This window comes from Molothrus aeneus, chromosome 19, assembly GCF_037042795.1.
Source record: "Molothrus aeneus isolate 106 chromosome 19, BPBGC_Maene_1.0, whole genome shotgun sequence".
NCBI lineage: Eukaryota > Metazoa > Chordata > Aves > Passeriformes > Icteridae > Molothrus > Molothrus aeneus.
In genome coordinates, this window is record NC_089664.1 from 8,778,693 (window position 1) to 8,796,439 (window position 17,747).

Here is a 17,747-nt window from a genome sequence, read left to right on the forward strand (position 1 = left end):
ATTCACAGATCCTGCCTCTGCCTGCTTTACATGCTACTGATCTCTGCTGGCTGCAGGGAACAGGGCAAAGGAGAGGGGAAAAAATAAATTAAAAATCCCCAGCCTGCAGTCAGGCTGACCACACACCCCCAAGCTGGGAATCAACAGCCCTGAAAGCAATTTCATTGCTCAGCTGGACCTGTATTATTGCTCTCCCTCTGAACAGATGTGCCAGTGACACTCATGAATTATCACAACAGAGATTCGAGGGGGTGAGGAAACCCCCCCCCCCTTCCCATCCTGTGTTCCAGCTCCCCCTTCCCCACAGTGCTGAGGCCAAGCCACTGCCCAGCATCCAAACAAGTGGCAGATTTCTGATCCCTTGTGCTGGGGATGTCTCCAGAGGTTTTGAGGAGCAAACCCTCAGGGCCGTACCCACAGGTATCCAAAGGAAAAGGAGGCTGCACTCCATGCTGGCAGCACCCCCCAGTGACGGATGGCCCGGCTCGCTGGGGCAGGGGAGTGCCCTGTGCCACCCACCAGCTCGCCCACCCCCTGCCCTGTGGCAGCTGGATGAGCCCGTGCCTGCATTCGCAAGGCGTGTGAGAGCCTCACCCTCCCCTGCAGCACAAGGGGATGTGGGAGCTCCGTTCCCACTGATTCCACATTTTCTATTTGCACCGCTCAGGCCCCTGCCGGCTGTGCAAGTCACAAGGGAGCGTTGATCACATCCCAAACACAGCCACTAACACGTCTCAGCTCTCAATCTGCCTCGTTTGCTGACACCATTTTCTCCTCCTCCTCCTCCCACCAGCTCCTCGCAGCCGGTTCCTTCCTCCCAGCACGTAGGGCTCAAGCTGCTCCGGCTTTCCCGTCCCACGCAGGCACACACAGCCCGAGGTGCTGCCCCCGCACCTTCCCGTCCCTGCCCGCGGCTCTGCTGAGCCCCAGCCAAGCAGGGAAGCCTGGCTAAGGGTCGGATCCAGCCCTCACCCTGCACAGTGCAGGATGCAGCCAGGAGAGGGCAAAATGAAAAGCGCCTCAGGTGATGGGAATGGGCTTTGCTCCTCTCAGATTCTTCCTGGTCAGTTGGGCAGTGACAAGGATTATTTGTGTGTTGTTGAGCCACATTTTGGGTGAAGGTTTGTAGCCCCACACTGTCCTCTCAGCATCTCAGTGGCCTGAGGGGTGCTGGAAGGATCAGAGAGGGTTTGGATCATCCTCCAAGCAGCCCAGACTGCTGCCAGGGGATTCAAGATCAGGATGAGGAAACACTTTAAAAGGACCATCAATGCCAGCAGCACAAGCCCCATCCAGGAGAAAGAACACCACGTTTTTCTTAATGCTTACTAGGACAGGATTTGATGCCCTGCTCTGTCTCCAAAGCTGTTATGGATCTGTTGTACTCAAGGCATTTGCAGTGCCCAGTCAACATTTCTCCATCACTGACAGCTCTGCAGGATGGGAGGGTGAACCTGACACTGCCCTTAGCCCAAAATCCCCATCACTGGCCATATGCCATGGCCCTAAAACACCCAGGAACAGCAGGAGGACACGTGGGGTGTGAGCAGCTGCACCTTGCACGAAGCTGCCCTGCACCTCTCCAGGCTGGGGCACTGGGAGAGCAGAATGAAGACTGGAGGCAGAAGAAATACCTCCAATAACTATCAGCCTGCTCTCCAAGCACTGCTCCAACCAGCCTGGAGCTGCTCCTGGGAGTTCCCCTCGCCCTGCAGAGCAGCAGGAGGCTCTGGCTGTGCATGGCTGCTCTGCTGAGGGCGATTCACTCTGTGCTGCTTTGCTGGAGAAGAACCCAAGCCAAAGCATTGCACTGAGCCCCAGCTCAGCGTGTTTCTTCGGCCTGATGAAAATTCAAAACAGCGGTGATCTCTGGCTTGATCCAAAACTTATTTAAGGAAGCGTTTTAAGCACTGAACCAAACAGGAGCTGTTTGCAAATCCTTGATCAAAGCTGCTTGTGCAAAGAGCACTTGGCAACTGCAGAGGCATCTTTGGATGAGGCTGTGCACCCTGGCCCTGGTGGGACTGGACAGGCAGCATCCCGTGGTGGCTCTGTGGGCTCAGCCTGCTCCTCAGGGACCTCAGGGACAACTCATTTCCATCGTGCAGCACTTCAGACAGAGAGTCTGAACCCCTGCCAGCTGCCCTGTTGTGAATTCACCGCAGAGAGGTTTCACTTGTTTGCAGCCAAGAGAGTCCAAGCATGCTAAAAATAGAGCACTCCTTGAAGGTGATCTGAAAAGCTGAAGATGCCTCTTAAAAAAGCCAGTTTAGAGCTAATGGGGGCTGGGACAGTGCTCAGGGTGGCCCTGCTGGGAATCAGGAGTTGCTCCACAGAAGGAATCCAGCAGCCTTTGCCTCAGAGGGGGCTGCAGGGATGCTCCTGGGCGAGCAGCAGGCCAGGAAAAGCTGTAAATGCAGGGCCGGGTAATTGCAGGTGGACAAGTCCATGGCTGTGCTGGGATTCCTCAGCAGACAGGCAGAGAAGCAGTAATGAGGGCAGCTGGAGCATGTTGTGTTTTCTTTCCTTCCCCCGCCCCATAAAAGCTCTCAGCAACTGCAGCACAAAGTCAAAGCAGTTTCCTTTTGAAATATAAAGTGAGCGCAGCATCTCTGGCTTTTCTTCATGCAGCAGGGCAGGTATCTATCTCAAGGTACATCTTTGATCCTGCCCTTTAAATAAACCATTTTAAGGCTCACAGACCCCTTTTCATCACCAGCCACCTTGGCTCATGGCACCAAATGCCCTTGTTTATATCCTGCCTCGTGGCTGGAATCAAAGTGTTGCTGTGGGAAACTGCACAGAGTTCATTAAAAAGTTAAAAAAAAAGCCCTGACTTTCTGTCCCTGAATGAATCCCCACGTGTTCAGGCGTGCTCCCAAGCCCTGAGGTGCAGGAAATATCTGAGCACTCGTGGTGCTGGCAGGGCTTGGTGCCAGGCATCAGCACTCAGTTCCAAGTGCTCATCCCAAAAGGATGATGGGCAAGGTGGGCAGAGGTTGGTCACTGCTCTGACAGCACCTCAGCGACCCCACAGACACCAGAGCAGTGTGAGCAGCTGCTGCAATAGGAAGAGCTGCCCTCAGGAATGCAGTGAGAGGTGGCCTAAAACACAAACGTGCTGCAAAACCCAGCGGGTTTGGGGCAGGAGCTGCTGCCTGTGGATGCTCATTCTGCAGCCCAGCGATGAGCAGGGGCTCTGGAGGGATCCCAGCTGGTAAAACCTGGGACAAAACCAGCACAGAGTCCCCGTTTGGAGTCCCAGTGAACACCACAGCACCCAGTTTGCCCTTTTTGGGTAGGACCCACAGGCATCCCAAAAAAGCCGCACCAGCTCTCTGGCTTCTCATATTCTCGTGTTCTCCTCGAAATCCCGGGAACTGGAGACTGAGCCGATAAGAGTCTGACACCTAATGGGCACAAGCAGAATTGTGACAAGCACGGGAGGCAGCTGGAAGTGTCCTTGCGGGAATACTGACAGCATTGCCCACAGCAAAGCCCGCGGAGATGGACAGAAAGGAGGGATTTGTGTAAAGATAACTCTTAAAAGCCCACACGGCCCGTGTCCAGGATTGTAAACGTGAAATATTTATCATTTAACCTAGATAGGAATGAGTCATACAAAACCCATTAAAAGGTTCCAGGTACAGAATATGAGAGAGGGGATGTAAATTCCTTTGATGTTTTAGAGGTGTCTGCCACATGGTAGCAAGAAAAGGCCAGGGTTACAGTTAAAACTCTTGGCACTAAATTGTGGTTTCCATTTTGTGTTCTTATGCCAGATACACTTGGAATCAACAAGGAAAAGGGACATCTTCCAAAGCAATGAGCTGTGCCCCACAGAGACCTTCAGCTGCACTTCCTATAATGGTCACTGATGAATGGGAAGCCCATCAGGTTTGACTCAAAAATGTTAAATGCATTCTGTAACCTGCCTCTGTGCTATAATTACACTTTAATTTCCTTCACGGAGTCGGTTGATTTCTTTCCTTAAAAAATTCTGTCAACCAAAAGTGATTTACCGCAACGATGCCTTCCAAGGCAAGACAAAGCAAAGCTTCAGGACTGGGCTCCACCAAAAACTGCCCTTGAACCTCCTCCTGCCTCAGGTGCTGCTTCCCTGGGCAGCATCCAGCCCTGCTGAAAGGAAGCTCAGACTATCTCTGTTCCATTCAGAGGGTAAATAGAAATGTTCAATACCCAGCACTGCTTCCTGGCAGCTTTCACAGGCATCTCTCTTCCCTTTTTTTTTTTTTTTTTCTTTCCTAAATTAGATCTTTCTATTATAACTTCAAGGCCTCATGAGTCTCCTTGGCATTTATTAAATAACAACTAAAGTCTTCAATTTGCCATGTTACTACATGATCCAGTTGTTCTCTATCTAATAAATCATCTGAGATCAGACTGAAGGAGCTGAACAGGGCAGGGAGATGTTGGAGCAGGGCCAGCACTGAGTGTCCTGAAGTTCAGTGCAGCCACGTGAAAAATAGACCCTAAACACTGAGGGTGAGGGAAAATCAGACTGGGGCTCCATCCAACTCCTTCACTTCTGCTTTTTCCCCAAAAACCTCAATGGTCACAGCAGGATTGTGCTGTTGTAAATCAGTTTTCCCCCAAAACCCAAAGAGGTGCTTGGGGAATGCAAAACTGCCCCCAAGAGGGGAAAGGGTTTGTGGAATCTGAAGTTATCAATTTCCCTCCTGTCCTAGACATGGATGTGCCCTCAGCCAGCATCACTTGTGACCCATATTCCCAAAAAACAGCAGCACAGCAGACGTGGCTGGTGTTTTAACACAGCTCCGTGTAGGAATATTAATTGGCCCCGAAGCCACAGGTTACCCGACAACAAAATCTGCCCAGTGAGTCCTTTTATTCCTGCTAATTTGGTTTTAATCTTGTCCTTTCTCTTGCTGGGGAAAAAAAAAAAACAAAAGCCATTGCCTGAGCTCTGATTTCAGGCTCTGAGGTATCCAGAGGCACCTGTAATGAGCACCTACCCCTGCAAACAGGAGCAGCACATCCGGAGGTCAGGGGAGATGTTTCATTTTGGAAATGTGAACGTTCCCCTGCCATTCCAGCCATTCTAACGAGGGGTCCAATTAGCGCTCCTGACTTTGTCATCCGTCCACTGCCCTCATTTCTGCCAAGATCAGGGATCAGGAAGGCAAATCACCCCTAATGGCACCTCTGCTCTTCTTTCAAGTCAAAGTGGCACACAGAGCCACAAATGCCACCTCAGCTGGGGACAGCAGAGCTCTCCAGCAGCAGCAGCCTCCCCCCTCCCAAGCAACTGCATGTGCACAAAAACATTTATCAGGCTTCTGGCCACAGCTTTGACTTTAATTTTATTTTAAAAGTGCATTCACATGTAAATTGACTTGGCCCGGGAGGATACATGAATACAAGAGCCCTTTCTTCCCTCTGCCGTGGCATTAGGGAGGAATATGGTGAGCGAAGCAAAGTTTCCTCACCTCCAGGCTGCAATTCCGCAGTGAAGGAAAAGCAAGTCCATTGTTTCCTCCTGCACACAGATGCTGGCTGTGCTGTTTTCAGCAGTCTCGTTCAAGCGAGCCAGATCAGAACATAAAAGCATGTTACATATCCCAGGGACAAGAACACACAGGCAAATGTCTTATCGGCTCTGTTTTATCTGTTGTAAGAGCAAGAGATAAATTAATACGAGTTTGTAACTGTGTCTGATGGTTTGAAACATGGTCCTGCCCCACATTCCCAGGGTCAGACCTGGTTTGGTAGTAGAGGATTCCTGGGGGTGAGGAAAAAAATTAAAATGTGAAGCTGGAGATGAGGAAAGGGCACAGAAATACATGTGCTCCCCAAAACAAGAATCTCTGGGATAAAAGCAGGTGGAAATCTGTTCCTTGCCATATCTTGTGATGTGTTGCCACAGAGTGAGCACAAAAAGAGTGCAACGCTCTCAGCCACCCCATTTCCAGCTTGGGACCCTCCTTAGCTGCTGTTCTCCACTTGGCATCACCCAGCCTGAGCTTTTGACGCCATCCAGCCAAAAGATGCTGATTTCCTCTGCAGCATCACAGGTGTTCCAGCCCCACGGGGAAACAAAACACACTGACAAAGTGAAAACAGGCAGCGCTTTGGGTTGAGGCACCGGGGTTTTGTTTGCCAGGGACGAGGAATGGAAATGCTGGTGTAGATTTATAGACTGAGAGCTGTGACTCACTCTGTGTGTTTTAGGAATGAGCAGGTTGAAGCGGGTGTCCCGAAAGGAAGCATCCCACAGCTTGGTTCTGCTCTGGAAGCACAGGGATGATAGCACAGGGTTGGCAGTGTATCCTCGGGGAAAACCCACTTGCCAACAAAACAGGGATGAATTAGAGCGCTAAAACTTTGCTGTTTCGCTGTGTGAAACCTCCAACAACCCAACAGCTCCAGGAGCCCCAGCACTGACCGCTTCACCTGCTGAAAGCAGAGGCCTTGGCTCTCTGCACCTCAGCTCTCATTCTGCACCCCAAACTTTGCACCTGGGACAGCCAAGTGTTGCATCCTGCCGTTATTTTGAGTTTCCCCCACTCTGGCACCCCGAAGGCAGCGGATGGATCATCCCCCGCTCTGCGCATAGCCCTGAGACAAGACCCGAGTACAATCTCGTTCCTTCCGCTGCTGTTTTGCCGGTCCGCGCCGGGACCGCGGTTTGGAGCCCGGCCCTGGCCTCGGGGCTGCTGCAGGAAGCCGCGGTGCCCCTTCCCCCGGCGGCCCTTCCGTTACGATCGTTACCGGGCTCCCTTCGCCCTCCCTCCCTCCCTCCGCTCCGCGCCGGCTCTCGGGGCCAGCGGCCGCCGCTGCCTTTGTGCCCCGGCCCGGTGCGGTCCCTCCCCGCCTCCCCGCCGGAGCCCTGCGGCGCATGCCTCCCGCTCCCCGGGGGCAGGGAAGGAAGCGCCGCCCGCCCCTGCACCAGCGCGGCGGGCAGCGGCGGAGCGGAGCCCGGCGGAGCCGACAGCCCGGCCCGGCCGCCGCCGACCCCCGTCGCCCCTGTCGGCCTCCTCTCGGCAGGTGAGCGGCGGGCGGGGGGCGCGGCCGGGCCCCGCCGCGCCGGCGGCCGAGGGAGGCCCGGGCCCGGGTCCGGGGCGGCGGAAGGCGGGAAGGGGCAGCCATGGCGGCGCGGGCAGGGCCCGGCCGGCCGCGGGCAGTGGGCGCGGCGCCCCACGGGAGTCCCGCGGGCGGCGGCTGCGGGCGGCCCCCGAGGGTGGGGGGCCCGTCACAGCCTGTCCGGGGTGCCCCCCGAGCTGGGGTACCCCCGTGTCCCTTCACGGAGCCTCTGTGGGTGCTCCCCGGGTTAATATCGCTTCGTGTCCCCTCACGGAGCCTCTGTGGGTGCCCCCCGGGTTGGTGTCCCTTCATGTCCCCTCAGCCTCTGTGGGTGCGCACCGGGGTGGTGTCCCCTCACACACCCACTGTAGGTACCCCCTGAGCTAGTGTCCCCTCATGTCCCCTCATGCAGCCCCTGTGGGTGTCCCCTCATTTCCCCTCACAGAGTTACACAGAGTACCCCCCTCCTTCTGCGTGTGTGTCCCCTCATTTCCCCTCAGATCCTGTCTGGGTGGGTGTCCCCTCACGTCCCCTCACACCCTCAGTGTGTGTCCCCTCACGTCCCCTCACACACTCTGTGAATATCCCCTGGGTGTGTGTCCCCTCATGTTCCCCCACCTCAGGCAGCACCCAGGTGTCCCCTCACGGTCTCCATGGGTGCCCTGGGTGGGTGCTGGGACAAAAAAAATCACCCCAATCCCATCTAATTCATGCACGACCCCCAGTCCAGGTGTGGGATAGTGACGGCACCTGCCCCTTCCCTGAAAATTGTGGAAATAGGTTAATAGGAAAAACGTTGGGGTTTTATTTTTTAATGAAGCTGGGAGCTAAAGTGTGTTAATTGTGTTGCTTCAAGGTAATGAGGTATCCTAATTTCTGTCTTTTTGATCCTTAGCTGCTTATTACAAGGAAAAATGTTTTTAATTTATATTTGCCCAAGCAAAGAGTGATGAAGAATTGTCTTCCCTGGTTGTCTGTTACCTTACTCTCAGTAAATAAATACAAGTTTTAAAGAGTTTAGAGTCATTAATCCTTTAAAATATTTAATACCACTGATTAATTTGAAACCAGAACTAGAGAATAATTGACAAGTGCAAGGTCAGGGAGGTTTCAGAGGGAAAATTGTGTCTCTGTACACTTGGCAGAGTCCAGTGCCACTGCACTTGGGACTCACTGTGTTTGTGTGGAGCCACCCAACTGCAGTAGTATTTGGGAATTACTGTCACCATCAATCCTACCAAATGATGCTGCAGGTGAAGCGTCCGACCCTCCTGGGACCATGTGGAGGTGGTGAACTCCTTGGGGTGTTAACTGGAATTTTGTGGGTGCCTTTTTCCACTCTTCCACAAACCGAAGCTTCATTCTGTCTGCAGTTTCGACCGGAACACAAAGAATAGTTCCTAATCTTCATCCTGCTTTTGTGCACTCCCCAAGATCTGTGTTTGCCAAGAGCTTTTATCCTGCAGTGAGGCCGGATGACTGATGTCTTGGGGTTATTGCTGTAAAGTGTGTTTCAGGAAGAAATAAGTTCCCTTTCCTTCTCTCTCAGCTGCCCCAAGTCCCTCAGCTGTGTGTGTCTAATGCCAAGTCAGATCTAGCAAAAGCTGTTTGGGGATATTGTGTGATCCTCTGCTCTCTGAGGAGGAGTTGGTTTGTGTCCCACCATCCCGGATGATGGTCCAGGTGTCTCCACATTCACCCATCCTGCACCAGGTGGACACAGCCAGTGCTGCTTTCGTTGGAAAACTGGAAAGCTGATCTGCATGATCCTGAAAAAGGGCAGTTATGCCAAAGGAAACAACGAGCAGAGTATTTTGCTGAGTTCTCCACCCCCACTATGAAAGAATTCCTCAAAATTGTTCTTTCTCTCCTGCCACAAAGTTTTCTGCAAAAGTGTTCAGTGCAAAGGGGATTGCACGCACCAGTGCACTGAACACCATCACCGTGGGTCTGGGTAGTGTATCATTATTTGGGAGCACATTATTTGGAAAGCACAGGAACAGTTTCAGAAGTGAATTACCTGAACTGGGTTATGATTTTGCCAGAAAATACTACAAACCACAAATGATGAGTGCTCTGCCTTATATCCCCAGTGGCAGTAGTGACTGATTTACCTGTTCAAGTGATGTTGAGGAGTAATTCCAGTGATTATCTGGCACAGTAGTTCCGAGTGTTAATAATTTACAGTTTTTGTTACCAGGATTATTACATGGAATTTCTAGAAGGCACACGCTTAATAAATATTTTCCTTTTTTAATTTGTTTTAGGATGGAGGAGAGACCGGTCTAAAAATCTGTTCCACGGTGGACTTTGCTGTGGTCTGCTAGAATGTTCCTTATGGATGCTCCTCCTCTGGTAGCTCTTCAGACAAAATGGGAGTCCTTTGGGCCAGCAAGGAATTGTAGATACCCCGTTTGCTTCCCTGAATCCGACAGCAACGTCACCAGAACCTCCGTGAGCGCCAAAGTTCAGATGATCATAAACAACCTGCAAAGCCAAGAGCCTGCCCTGGGTATGAACAATGAGTGTGGCTGTGTTGTGCAGAAGAAACAGAAGGGAGAAAAAGGCTCCAGTGCCAGAGTCACATCCAGCACCACGCTGCTGCGGAAGCATCCTCAGTACACCCAGTGTGGGTGCCCCGAGGATTCTGATGGCAGCGAAGTGGAAGGGAACGTAGAGTTTGGGACTCTGCTGCTCGATTCTGACAGCGACGATTCTGTAGACCGAGGTATAGAGGAAGCCATCCAAGAGTACTTGAAAACAAAAAGCAAAAGTGCCCAGTCGTTGCCAAGGAATGCAGAGCGTTCTGAGAATGTGAGCGGAGACAAAAGGTTCAAGAGAGAGTTCTCCCAGAACAAAGTGGCTAGTAACCTCCTCCCTGTGAAATTTAATGCTGAGATGCTCTCTGAAGAGTACCTGTCTGACCACCTGGGAATTGGGAAAAGGCTCCAGCCTGCTTCCCCTCAGAGCATCAGCAGCGATGACTCCTTTGAACAGAGCATACAAGCTGAAATTGTGCAGTTCTTGAATGAGAAGAAGCAGCAAGAAATTAGTAAATGTGTTACCGAGGAGGATAAAAAAGATTCCCGTGTGAGACCTGTCCTGAAATGCGACAAAGAAGCAACAAACAGAACAAACTGTGGTGCCATAAAGCAAGGTTGTAATGCGCTGCTCCTCAGACACCATCCCAAGCTGCAGAAATCCAGCACCCAGTCCAAGTGTTTGCAGTCAAAAATGCAAGCAGAGCCCAGTGATTTCAGCCAGGTGAACCAAGCTTATGTAGAAATGGGCACTGCCAGCCAGCCTTGGCTCGTGGAGCAGGATGAGGGAAGTGCAGCTCATTACTGGGAGCCAGGGGAAGCACTCATCAAGGAGAGCATGCACACATCTGACTCGAGCAGCGATGATGGCATCGAAGAAGCCATCCAGCTTTACCAGCTGGAGAAAATCAGGAAAGAGGCAGGTCATGCAGCAAACTGTGTCCCTTTGCAGAGGGAACCATTTGATCCAAAGGGTATGGCAGACATTTCTGCCAGCCTGACAATTAGCTCCACAAAAAGTGCCTCACCAGAAATCCATAAAAACCCTATAAGCAACAAGAGAAAAGAAGTTAATTCCAAGTCAACAGGATTAGAAAGCACCAGCAATGACTTTAATAAGCTGTTTAAACCTCTGAAAAAAGCCAGACATTTTGCACTTCCAGAAAACAAGATTACTGCTTGCGAGCTCACATTGCAGGCCTCTTGCAGAGCAGACACATCTGCAGAACTCATGTGTGCAGAAGCTATCCTGGATATTTCCAAAACAATCATGCCATCCCAAATGGGAAGTGACAACAAATCCCTCACTGCAGACTCCTTCTTTTCTCCCCAGCTTCTCTCGTCCTCCCGTTGTGAAAGTGACAGCAGCCTTGTGGACAGTGATGACAGCATAGAGCAAGAAATCAGGGCTTTTTTGGCTCTGAAAGCACAGTCAGAAAACCTTGGAACAAAACCTCCCAGCCTGTCACGCTCCATCCAGATGCCTTTGCCTTCTGATCCAAACAGCCTCACTGGGACCCTTGAGCCTGCTCTGCCCAAAACACTGAAATTATCCCTGAGTCGGAAAAGGAGACTTAAAAGGGAAGGCAGAACAGCAAAACAAGGGGGGTCAAAACTACCTGAACAGCTGGAGACAGGACTTTTCCAGCCAGGTCACTGTTCCAAATTCCCAGTGCTCCAAGAGGAGCATGCCCTGAGCAACCCCACAGAACTCCAGGATGCTCAGAGTAATAAAGACCCCAGGCAGCAGCAGCTGATGCCTCCCAAATTGTCTGGCTGTGATGGCAGCAGATGTGTGCCCTTGGACTCTGTAAACCCTTTTCTGCAGGTTCAGAGTAGCACAAAAAAACCCGTAAAAAACCCCATCCAAACCCCAGAGAGGGAGGGGTCAGGTGATGAGAGCAGCTCTCTGGACAGTGATGAGGACCTGGATAGTGCCATCAAGGACCTGTTACAGTCTAAAAGGAAGTTAAAGAAGAAATCCAAGGACCAGAAAGCTCAGTGCAAGAAGAAAGTCAGATTCAGTGAGACAGAAACTCAGCTGCTGGATGAGTTTAGTAGCCTCCAACAAAATGAGTGGAAATGTAAAAATCCCTCACTGCTAAAAAGCTGCCTCTCAAAACCTAGGAAAGCTGTGAGGGAGAATGCAGTCAGGAACCCTCCAGACAACATCAAACTTCCCAATGACAAGCCAGAAACCATGAAAAACCTGGAGTCTAACTTACACCTTAAAAAAGGCAATAAACCTAAACCAGTTTCAAACCAGCGGGGGGCTAAAAATAGGAAATGTGCTTTCCCAGCTGTGTCAGATGCCAGTGACAGCAGCTCAGTGGACAGTGATGACAGCATCGAGCAGGAAATCAGGAGGTTTTTGGCAGAAAAGGCTAAAGACTCTGCAAGCAATCCAGAGATGCAAAAAAGTGATGCAAGTCTGGACCTACTTAGAGCGACCAAACAAACTGGTAATAAAGGAAAAGCAAAGCAGCAGCCAGTGGAAAATGAGATTGACCTGGTGCTGGGTCAGAGTAAAAAGACTGAGGCAGCTCAGCAAACTGAGGAGGTGAAGAACTCTCAGAGAACAGAAGGGAAAAGTGCAATGTTAGCTGGCAGTGGAAAATGTGCTTCCTCTGCAGAGAATGTTCCTACTACTGGTCAGTCAAAAGCTAAGCAAGGGCTGGGGGGGGTCAGAGGTGGTGCTGCTGAGGAGTTACCTGGGAGTGCTACAGGTAAAAGGAGTGTCCGTAACACAGAGCCCCCAAAACCCAGCAGAAATGAAGGGTGTAAAGTGAGAAAAGTCATGAATGCAAAGCCCAGATCTAAAAGGAAGAATACCTTCCAACTAAAAATCTCGAGTAAATTTATTGCAGGTCTGAAATACGCCCGGGACAGGAAGAAATCAATGCTTTTGAACAAAAAGCAGAAAGCAGAGTCTTTGCTCAGCCAGAGCAGTGCCTTGGGAATGGAGGCAGCTTCCCAGGACACAGATGTACTTAACCCCTTGCCAAAAGGGGAAATTACACCAGCAATAAAAGAACCCAGTTCTTCTCAGAAACTCCTTGTGGGAGGAGTGAGTGCCCATGTAGCAAAAACCTGTGCAGGAGCTGGGTGTCTCCAAGAGGCAGCTGAGGGTTGCAGGAAGGCTGATGCTCCAGGGGATCAGTCCCAGTCCAGCCTTCCCTCACAGGAACGGAGTGTGGCAGCAGGAAAAGCTGATAAGGTTTGCAGAGGAACCTCCAGAGCTGAGAACACCCAGATGTGCATCAAGGAAGGAGATATCCACCAAGGCAGCTGGGCTGACTCCACTGCAGATCCCCCACGCCCTGAGTGCAGTGTGGGAAAAGCAGATAAAGTCAGCAGAGAGCCAGCTCAGCAGAGTGCTCAGGTGGACACTAAGGGAGGGAATAACCTGCTGGACAAGAGGCCAGATCCAAGTTTAGCTTGCCCAAGGCGTGAATTCAATGTGACAGCAGCAGCAGTGCACAATAGTGGAGGAGCATGTGCAGATAACAGTGTGCAGATGTGCATTAAGGAAGAAAAAGTTGACAGGCAGGGAGAAATTCAGGTATCCAGCTCCAAAATGGAAGGAAAAATACCTGTCCTGCAGAACAGGGAAGCTGCTAGTGAAGTACACCACGGGCAGGAATTTTTAACCAAAACCTGTGCAAAATTTACTGACCTACCTGCAGGGGACTGCCCAGGTTCCCTCTTGGAAAAAAAGGTTTCAAATATGTAAGTACTTTTTTTTTTTTTTTTTTTTACACTAGCAGTCTTTTTATAAAATAACTGTGATTGTAATTACCTTGATAAAGCTTGAGAGAGGAAAGGAAAGGCAGTGGGAGATGCTGATGCCTGTATATCATACACACACTAATGTGAAAATAATTCTATTTAACAGGGATATCACGGATAGTCATTCGTAGCTTTTGTAGAATTTTGTAAATTATTTAAAGTGCTCTAAGGAAATATTTTTTATAATGATTTTTAGGGCTTGCATTCCTACAGGATGCTGTAGTTACTGTAGATAAGATATTGGCTAATCACACTTTAAATTATGAGGCCTCTAATTGTCTCTCAAAGGGAAACCTGTTTGCGCACAGAATTTATTTGGGAGCCTGTTCAGAGATCCTAGGAAAGCACAGCCTTGGACAGCAATGCAGATGTGACACTGGCCACATCCCAGCTGCCTCAGGACAATCCTGTGGGGTGGGGTTTGCTGGAGCTCAGTTTTCCCACCCTGAGGACTGTGGGATGAGGTCCCTGAGCAGAACTCGGCTGTGGGTGTGGAGATCCAGCCTGGAAGACACAAATGCAAATTCAGGTAAATCAAGTGGATGGCTCTGTCTGCACCTCCTGTGCAAAGAGATCTCAGCAGCTGCTCAAAAGTCCTTTTCCATACCCAGAATCTCCTGCTAGCAGATGATTCCAAGCACAATTGCAGTCCAAGACAAGTGAAGGAGTGTGTCTGTTCAGACAACATGATTTCCCTGGATTTCCCTGGATTTCTGTACTGTCGGGCCTGCAGGGCTCAAACAATTCCTGTTATTCTCAACTCTCTCCTTTTGATGCCCTGCAGTTACCCAGAGATGGCTTTTGGTTTCCTGAATGAACTTTCTGGAACTGAGTGCCCTTAACTTTCCTTTTTCAGAAGTGGTTTTTAAAATGTTACATTTCTGTGAACTTTTCACTGACAATTTTGGTGCAATAAAGCAAAGCTGGGTTTGCTGTAGGAAGTCACAACACAAACGGATTTTTTCAGCCACGGATATTTTCAGCACTGTTCTTTCTTCAGGCCCTTTCTCTGCCTCCGTTTCCAGCAGCCAGAATAAAGCAATTTTTCACTACTATCTTTTTATTTGTACTGACTCTCAACGGGATTGAAGTAGCACATTCACATCACACACACAAAAAAGTGCCCCCACACTGGTTTCGCTGCAAATTCAAAAGGTGTAAATTGGAGCTGTTGGCTCTTTCATTTTCATTTTTGTGTTGTGAAGTCCTTGGAGGAGTTTGTTCTCACATCTTGTCCCTGTGAATTGATCTGATATTCTCTTTGTCTGCTCTTCTGCAGAACTTCTCAGCCAAACCACCACTTAGCATCACTTTGTTTCTCAGTCACTTCAGGAGTCTTCCTCCAGGCTGGCCTTAAACTTGCAAAACGGAGCAAAAGCAGCCAAGACTGGATCCAGAATCCCGTGGTGTCCCTGGTGTGATGCAGAATGTGGGCAAAATACGGTGTAGCATAGAGTAGTGACTGTGGCATGTAGAGAAATAAACATCCTTGGTGTGTTCATGCTGTTGTGCAGCTACGTTTGAAACATGTTCCTAGTGCTCACTTGGCATTTCTGACTGTCCAGCCACCTTTCTGTAGCCCTGGGGTTGGTTGGCCAGGTTGTTTAAAGGTCAGTGTGTTAACTCATCTCCATTTTGTGGTAGGATACCTTGGAAAAGTGGTTTTTCCTTAGCTCAGTGCCTGCACTCCCTCTTCACACGTTTCTCTTTTGCTCTGCCTTGATTCCGTTGCAGGATTTGAGCCTTTTGTTTGGAATAGGTCAATAGGCTGGTATTTTAAACTAGAAGTTTTCCAAGTACCTTGCTTTAAAAGGATTAAACTGTATACTTAATTTTCCTAGAGATGTTGGAAGCACTCTGTACTGTTTGTATAAAAAGCTGAATGTTTCTTCTCAAAAGTTTTCAGTAAATCCACATTAATACTTCAAAGGTGTCTCGTGCCCCTGTTGCTGTGTCTGTGTCCTCAGTGCCACTCGTGACCTGACCCACTCCCAGTTAAAATGCAATTCCAGTTACCCTTGTGCTTTAAATAAAACCTGATTTCAAACAGCACTTTTTTAATTTTAATTGATGAACTTGATTTGTATATAGGAACTGGTGTACATTGCTGAGTTTCTAATGTTTAATAAATGGGGTTCTGCCCATGGACCGTGCAACTGGAGTGTTCCTATGCTTTGTGTCATCATCTTGAGTGAGTAATAATTTCTGTGTTCCCTCTTCTTCTCTCCTCACTGAGGATGTCATGAATTCTTTGTAACAAAAAATGAAGGAGGAAAATTTATAAAATACCAAGGGGTGGCTTTTGGGAGGTGAGAATGGTGGTGGCAGAACCTCAAGAGTTTTCTTTCCTGCTGTTTGTGGTCAAGAAGTGGAATCTTTGCTTGTGTAATTAAATGTGTTTCAAGGAGCATCTCTGGAATTGAACAGCCAGGCTCCAGTGGCAGTGTCCTCATCCTGGCCCAGTTCTCACCACTTGTTCAGAAAAGAGAAGTCTGGTGGTTTGCAGCAATAAGAAATCCCTCTTACCCATCACTAAAGGCTGAGCAATAAAAAAGATTATCTTGAGTGGCAATAAATCCCCACAAGTGGTACCAAGGTTGGGACTGCAGCACGAATCTCTCAAGGATGAATCTTCATAAAAGCAGTTCCAAAAGCAGATTTTCTTTCCTGTTTATAGTGCCCATGAGAGCCCCAGGGAGGGCACAGAGTGGGCACAGACTGCACAGCCCTGTCACTCCAGTGGCAGCTCTGGGGAGCGTCCAGAAAACTCCTTTACCCATTACTCCCACCCTCCTGAGACACCAATTAATTAAAATTATTGCAGCAGATACATGGAGCCATAAACCCAGCTCTTCTAAAGCTTATTAAGTCACCTTTTTTTTAATGAGTGCTCGTTCATATTTTTTAAAAATGCACAATGCTAATTTTTCTTTCCAGTCAGAGCACAAAACTTCTTAATTTAGATATTAAGTGCTTAAACCACTTGGTGTTTTTTATTATGGCTCTGGTGAGTTACAGATCCTGGCTGCAGTACCACAGCTGTCAGGTAAATCTGAAAAGAGGTTTATTGCTTCATTTTTTACCCCAGTGACTGATTTTGGGTGCTTTGGGAACAATCTTTGAGGATCCTCAAGGGACAGCAAGGACTCCCTTTATTTTTTTATTCCCAGTTCTTTGCTGCTGTTTTAGGAACACGTGTTTTGACATGTAGCTGCTCTTTATACAAGGCAGGAACATCCCTGCCCCCATTTCTTTTATTAATGTAGAAGCTTTTCAATTTTTCATCTCTTCAGTTGGTGATAGTTCAGCCTCACATAATTTTATCTGAAAACATGAAAATCTTCCTTTCAAAAGACAGAGTAGAAAGAGATTGTTTCAGGTAGATCCCTCTGTGGTAAAAGGAGTCATTTTTAGGAGGATATTTTGAATTTGTACAGGTATTTCTTTTTTAAAAGGTGCATTTGGTCTGACCTCCGAACACTTAGATACACTGCATGCCAAACTCTTCAAAGGAACTGGTTTCAAGAATAAAATTAAAAGGGAAGAAATTGAGGCAAGAAAGAAGAGGTGGGTGTTTTCAGATGGAGTGGGAAAATATGTGACAGAATCCACTCTGTTAATATTTTTGAGAGGCAGCCTTATCCCTAAATTATGCCACCTGCAGAAAAATCTGTGGATAAAAATACATGTAACATTGTCACAACTATTTCTATTGATGCAGCACTTTGTTATTTTCTCATTTCAGGAGAAGAAAGGGAAGTTCTAAAGAAGCTCCAGGTATTGTCTAGAGTCTGATACGAGGATCACAGCAAATGGAAGAGGGTTGCTTATTTATTTTCAGATGTTAAATCTTTGAAATGTTAACTTTTCAGGTCCATTTCTGCTCAGTTTATTTACCTGTTCCAATTTATTATTTTTGGTGTGTTTGCAGCTGGGGGATCTACCCAGCTCTTACCTCACGTCACAAACAGGGAATGTTTCTGACATGTGAGGAGTATCAATTGCAGTAGTTTGGACATAATGTTCCACTCATTATTTATATTTTTGGCAAACAGTTTGAATAATATTATGCTCATTTTTAATGTTCTGTTTCACCTGTAAGGTGGGACTGGTTTTCATCCATAAACAGGCAGAGTAGTTTCTCTTAAAAACTCATTTTTAAGCCAACAATGTTCAGGTGTTCTTTCAGTGCACTCACTGTCCAACTGATGCAGTTTCTTTGCCTGTACCTACAGTTGTTCCAATAAAACTTAAAAAATATTCTTCTTTTTGATTCCTTGTCATTATTTGAATAATTTCTTAAAACTTTGTACTTTGGAGAAAGAAGAAACGTGATGTCTCTACAAGAAATCC

At 48.6% G+C, this 17,747-nt stretch overlaps 1 protein-coding gene across 1 annotated transcript; it reads left to right on the top strand.

Annotated features, from left to right (window-relative positions):
- The first annotated feature begins 6,945 nt into the window (after positions 1 to 6,945).
- Positions 6,946 to 17,654, top strand: PPP1R26 (protein phosphatase 1 regulatory subunit 26). Its single transcript, XM_066562687.1, has 3 exons — positions 6,946 to 7,029; positions 9,333 to 13,334; positions 17,140 to 17,654. Exons 2-3 carry the CDS (start codon positions 9,394 to 9,396, stop codon positions 17,180 to 17,182), a joined length of 3,984 nt encoding a protein of 1,327 aa, XP_066418784.1. The 5' UTR covers positions 6,946 to 7,029; positions 9,333 to 9,393; the 3' UTR covers positions 17,183 to 17,654.
- Positions 17,655 to 17,747: the final 93 nt, after the last annotated feature.

What these genes read in the sequence shown, in the direction of transcription:
- PPP1R26 (XM_066562687.1), top strand. Translation starts at nt 9,394, where the DNA reads ATGTTCCTTATGGATGCTCCTCCTCTGGTAGCTCTTCAGACAAAATGG. An exon ending in GAAAAAAAGGTTTCAAATAT is followed by an intron (nt 13,335 to 17,139) that starts GTAAGTACTTTT and finishes TTCTCATTTCAG; the next exon opens with GAGAAGAAAGGGAAGTTCTA.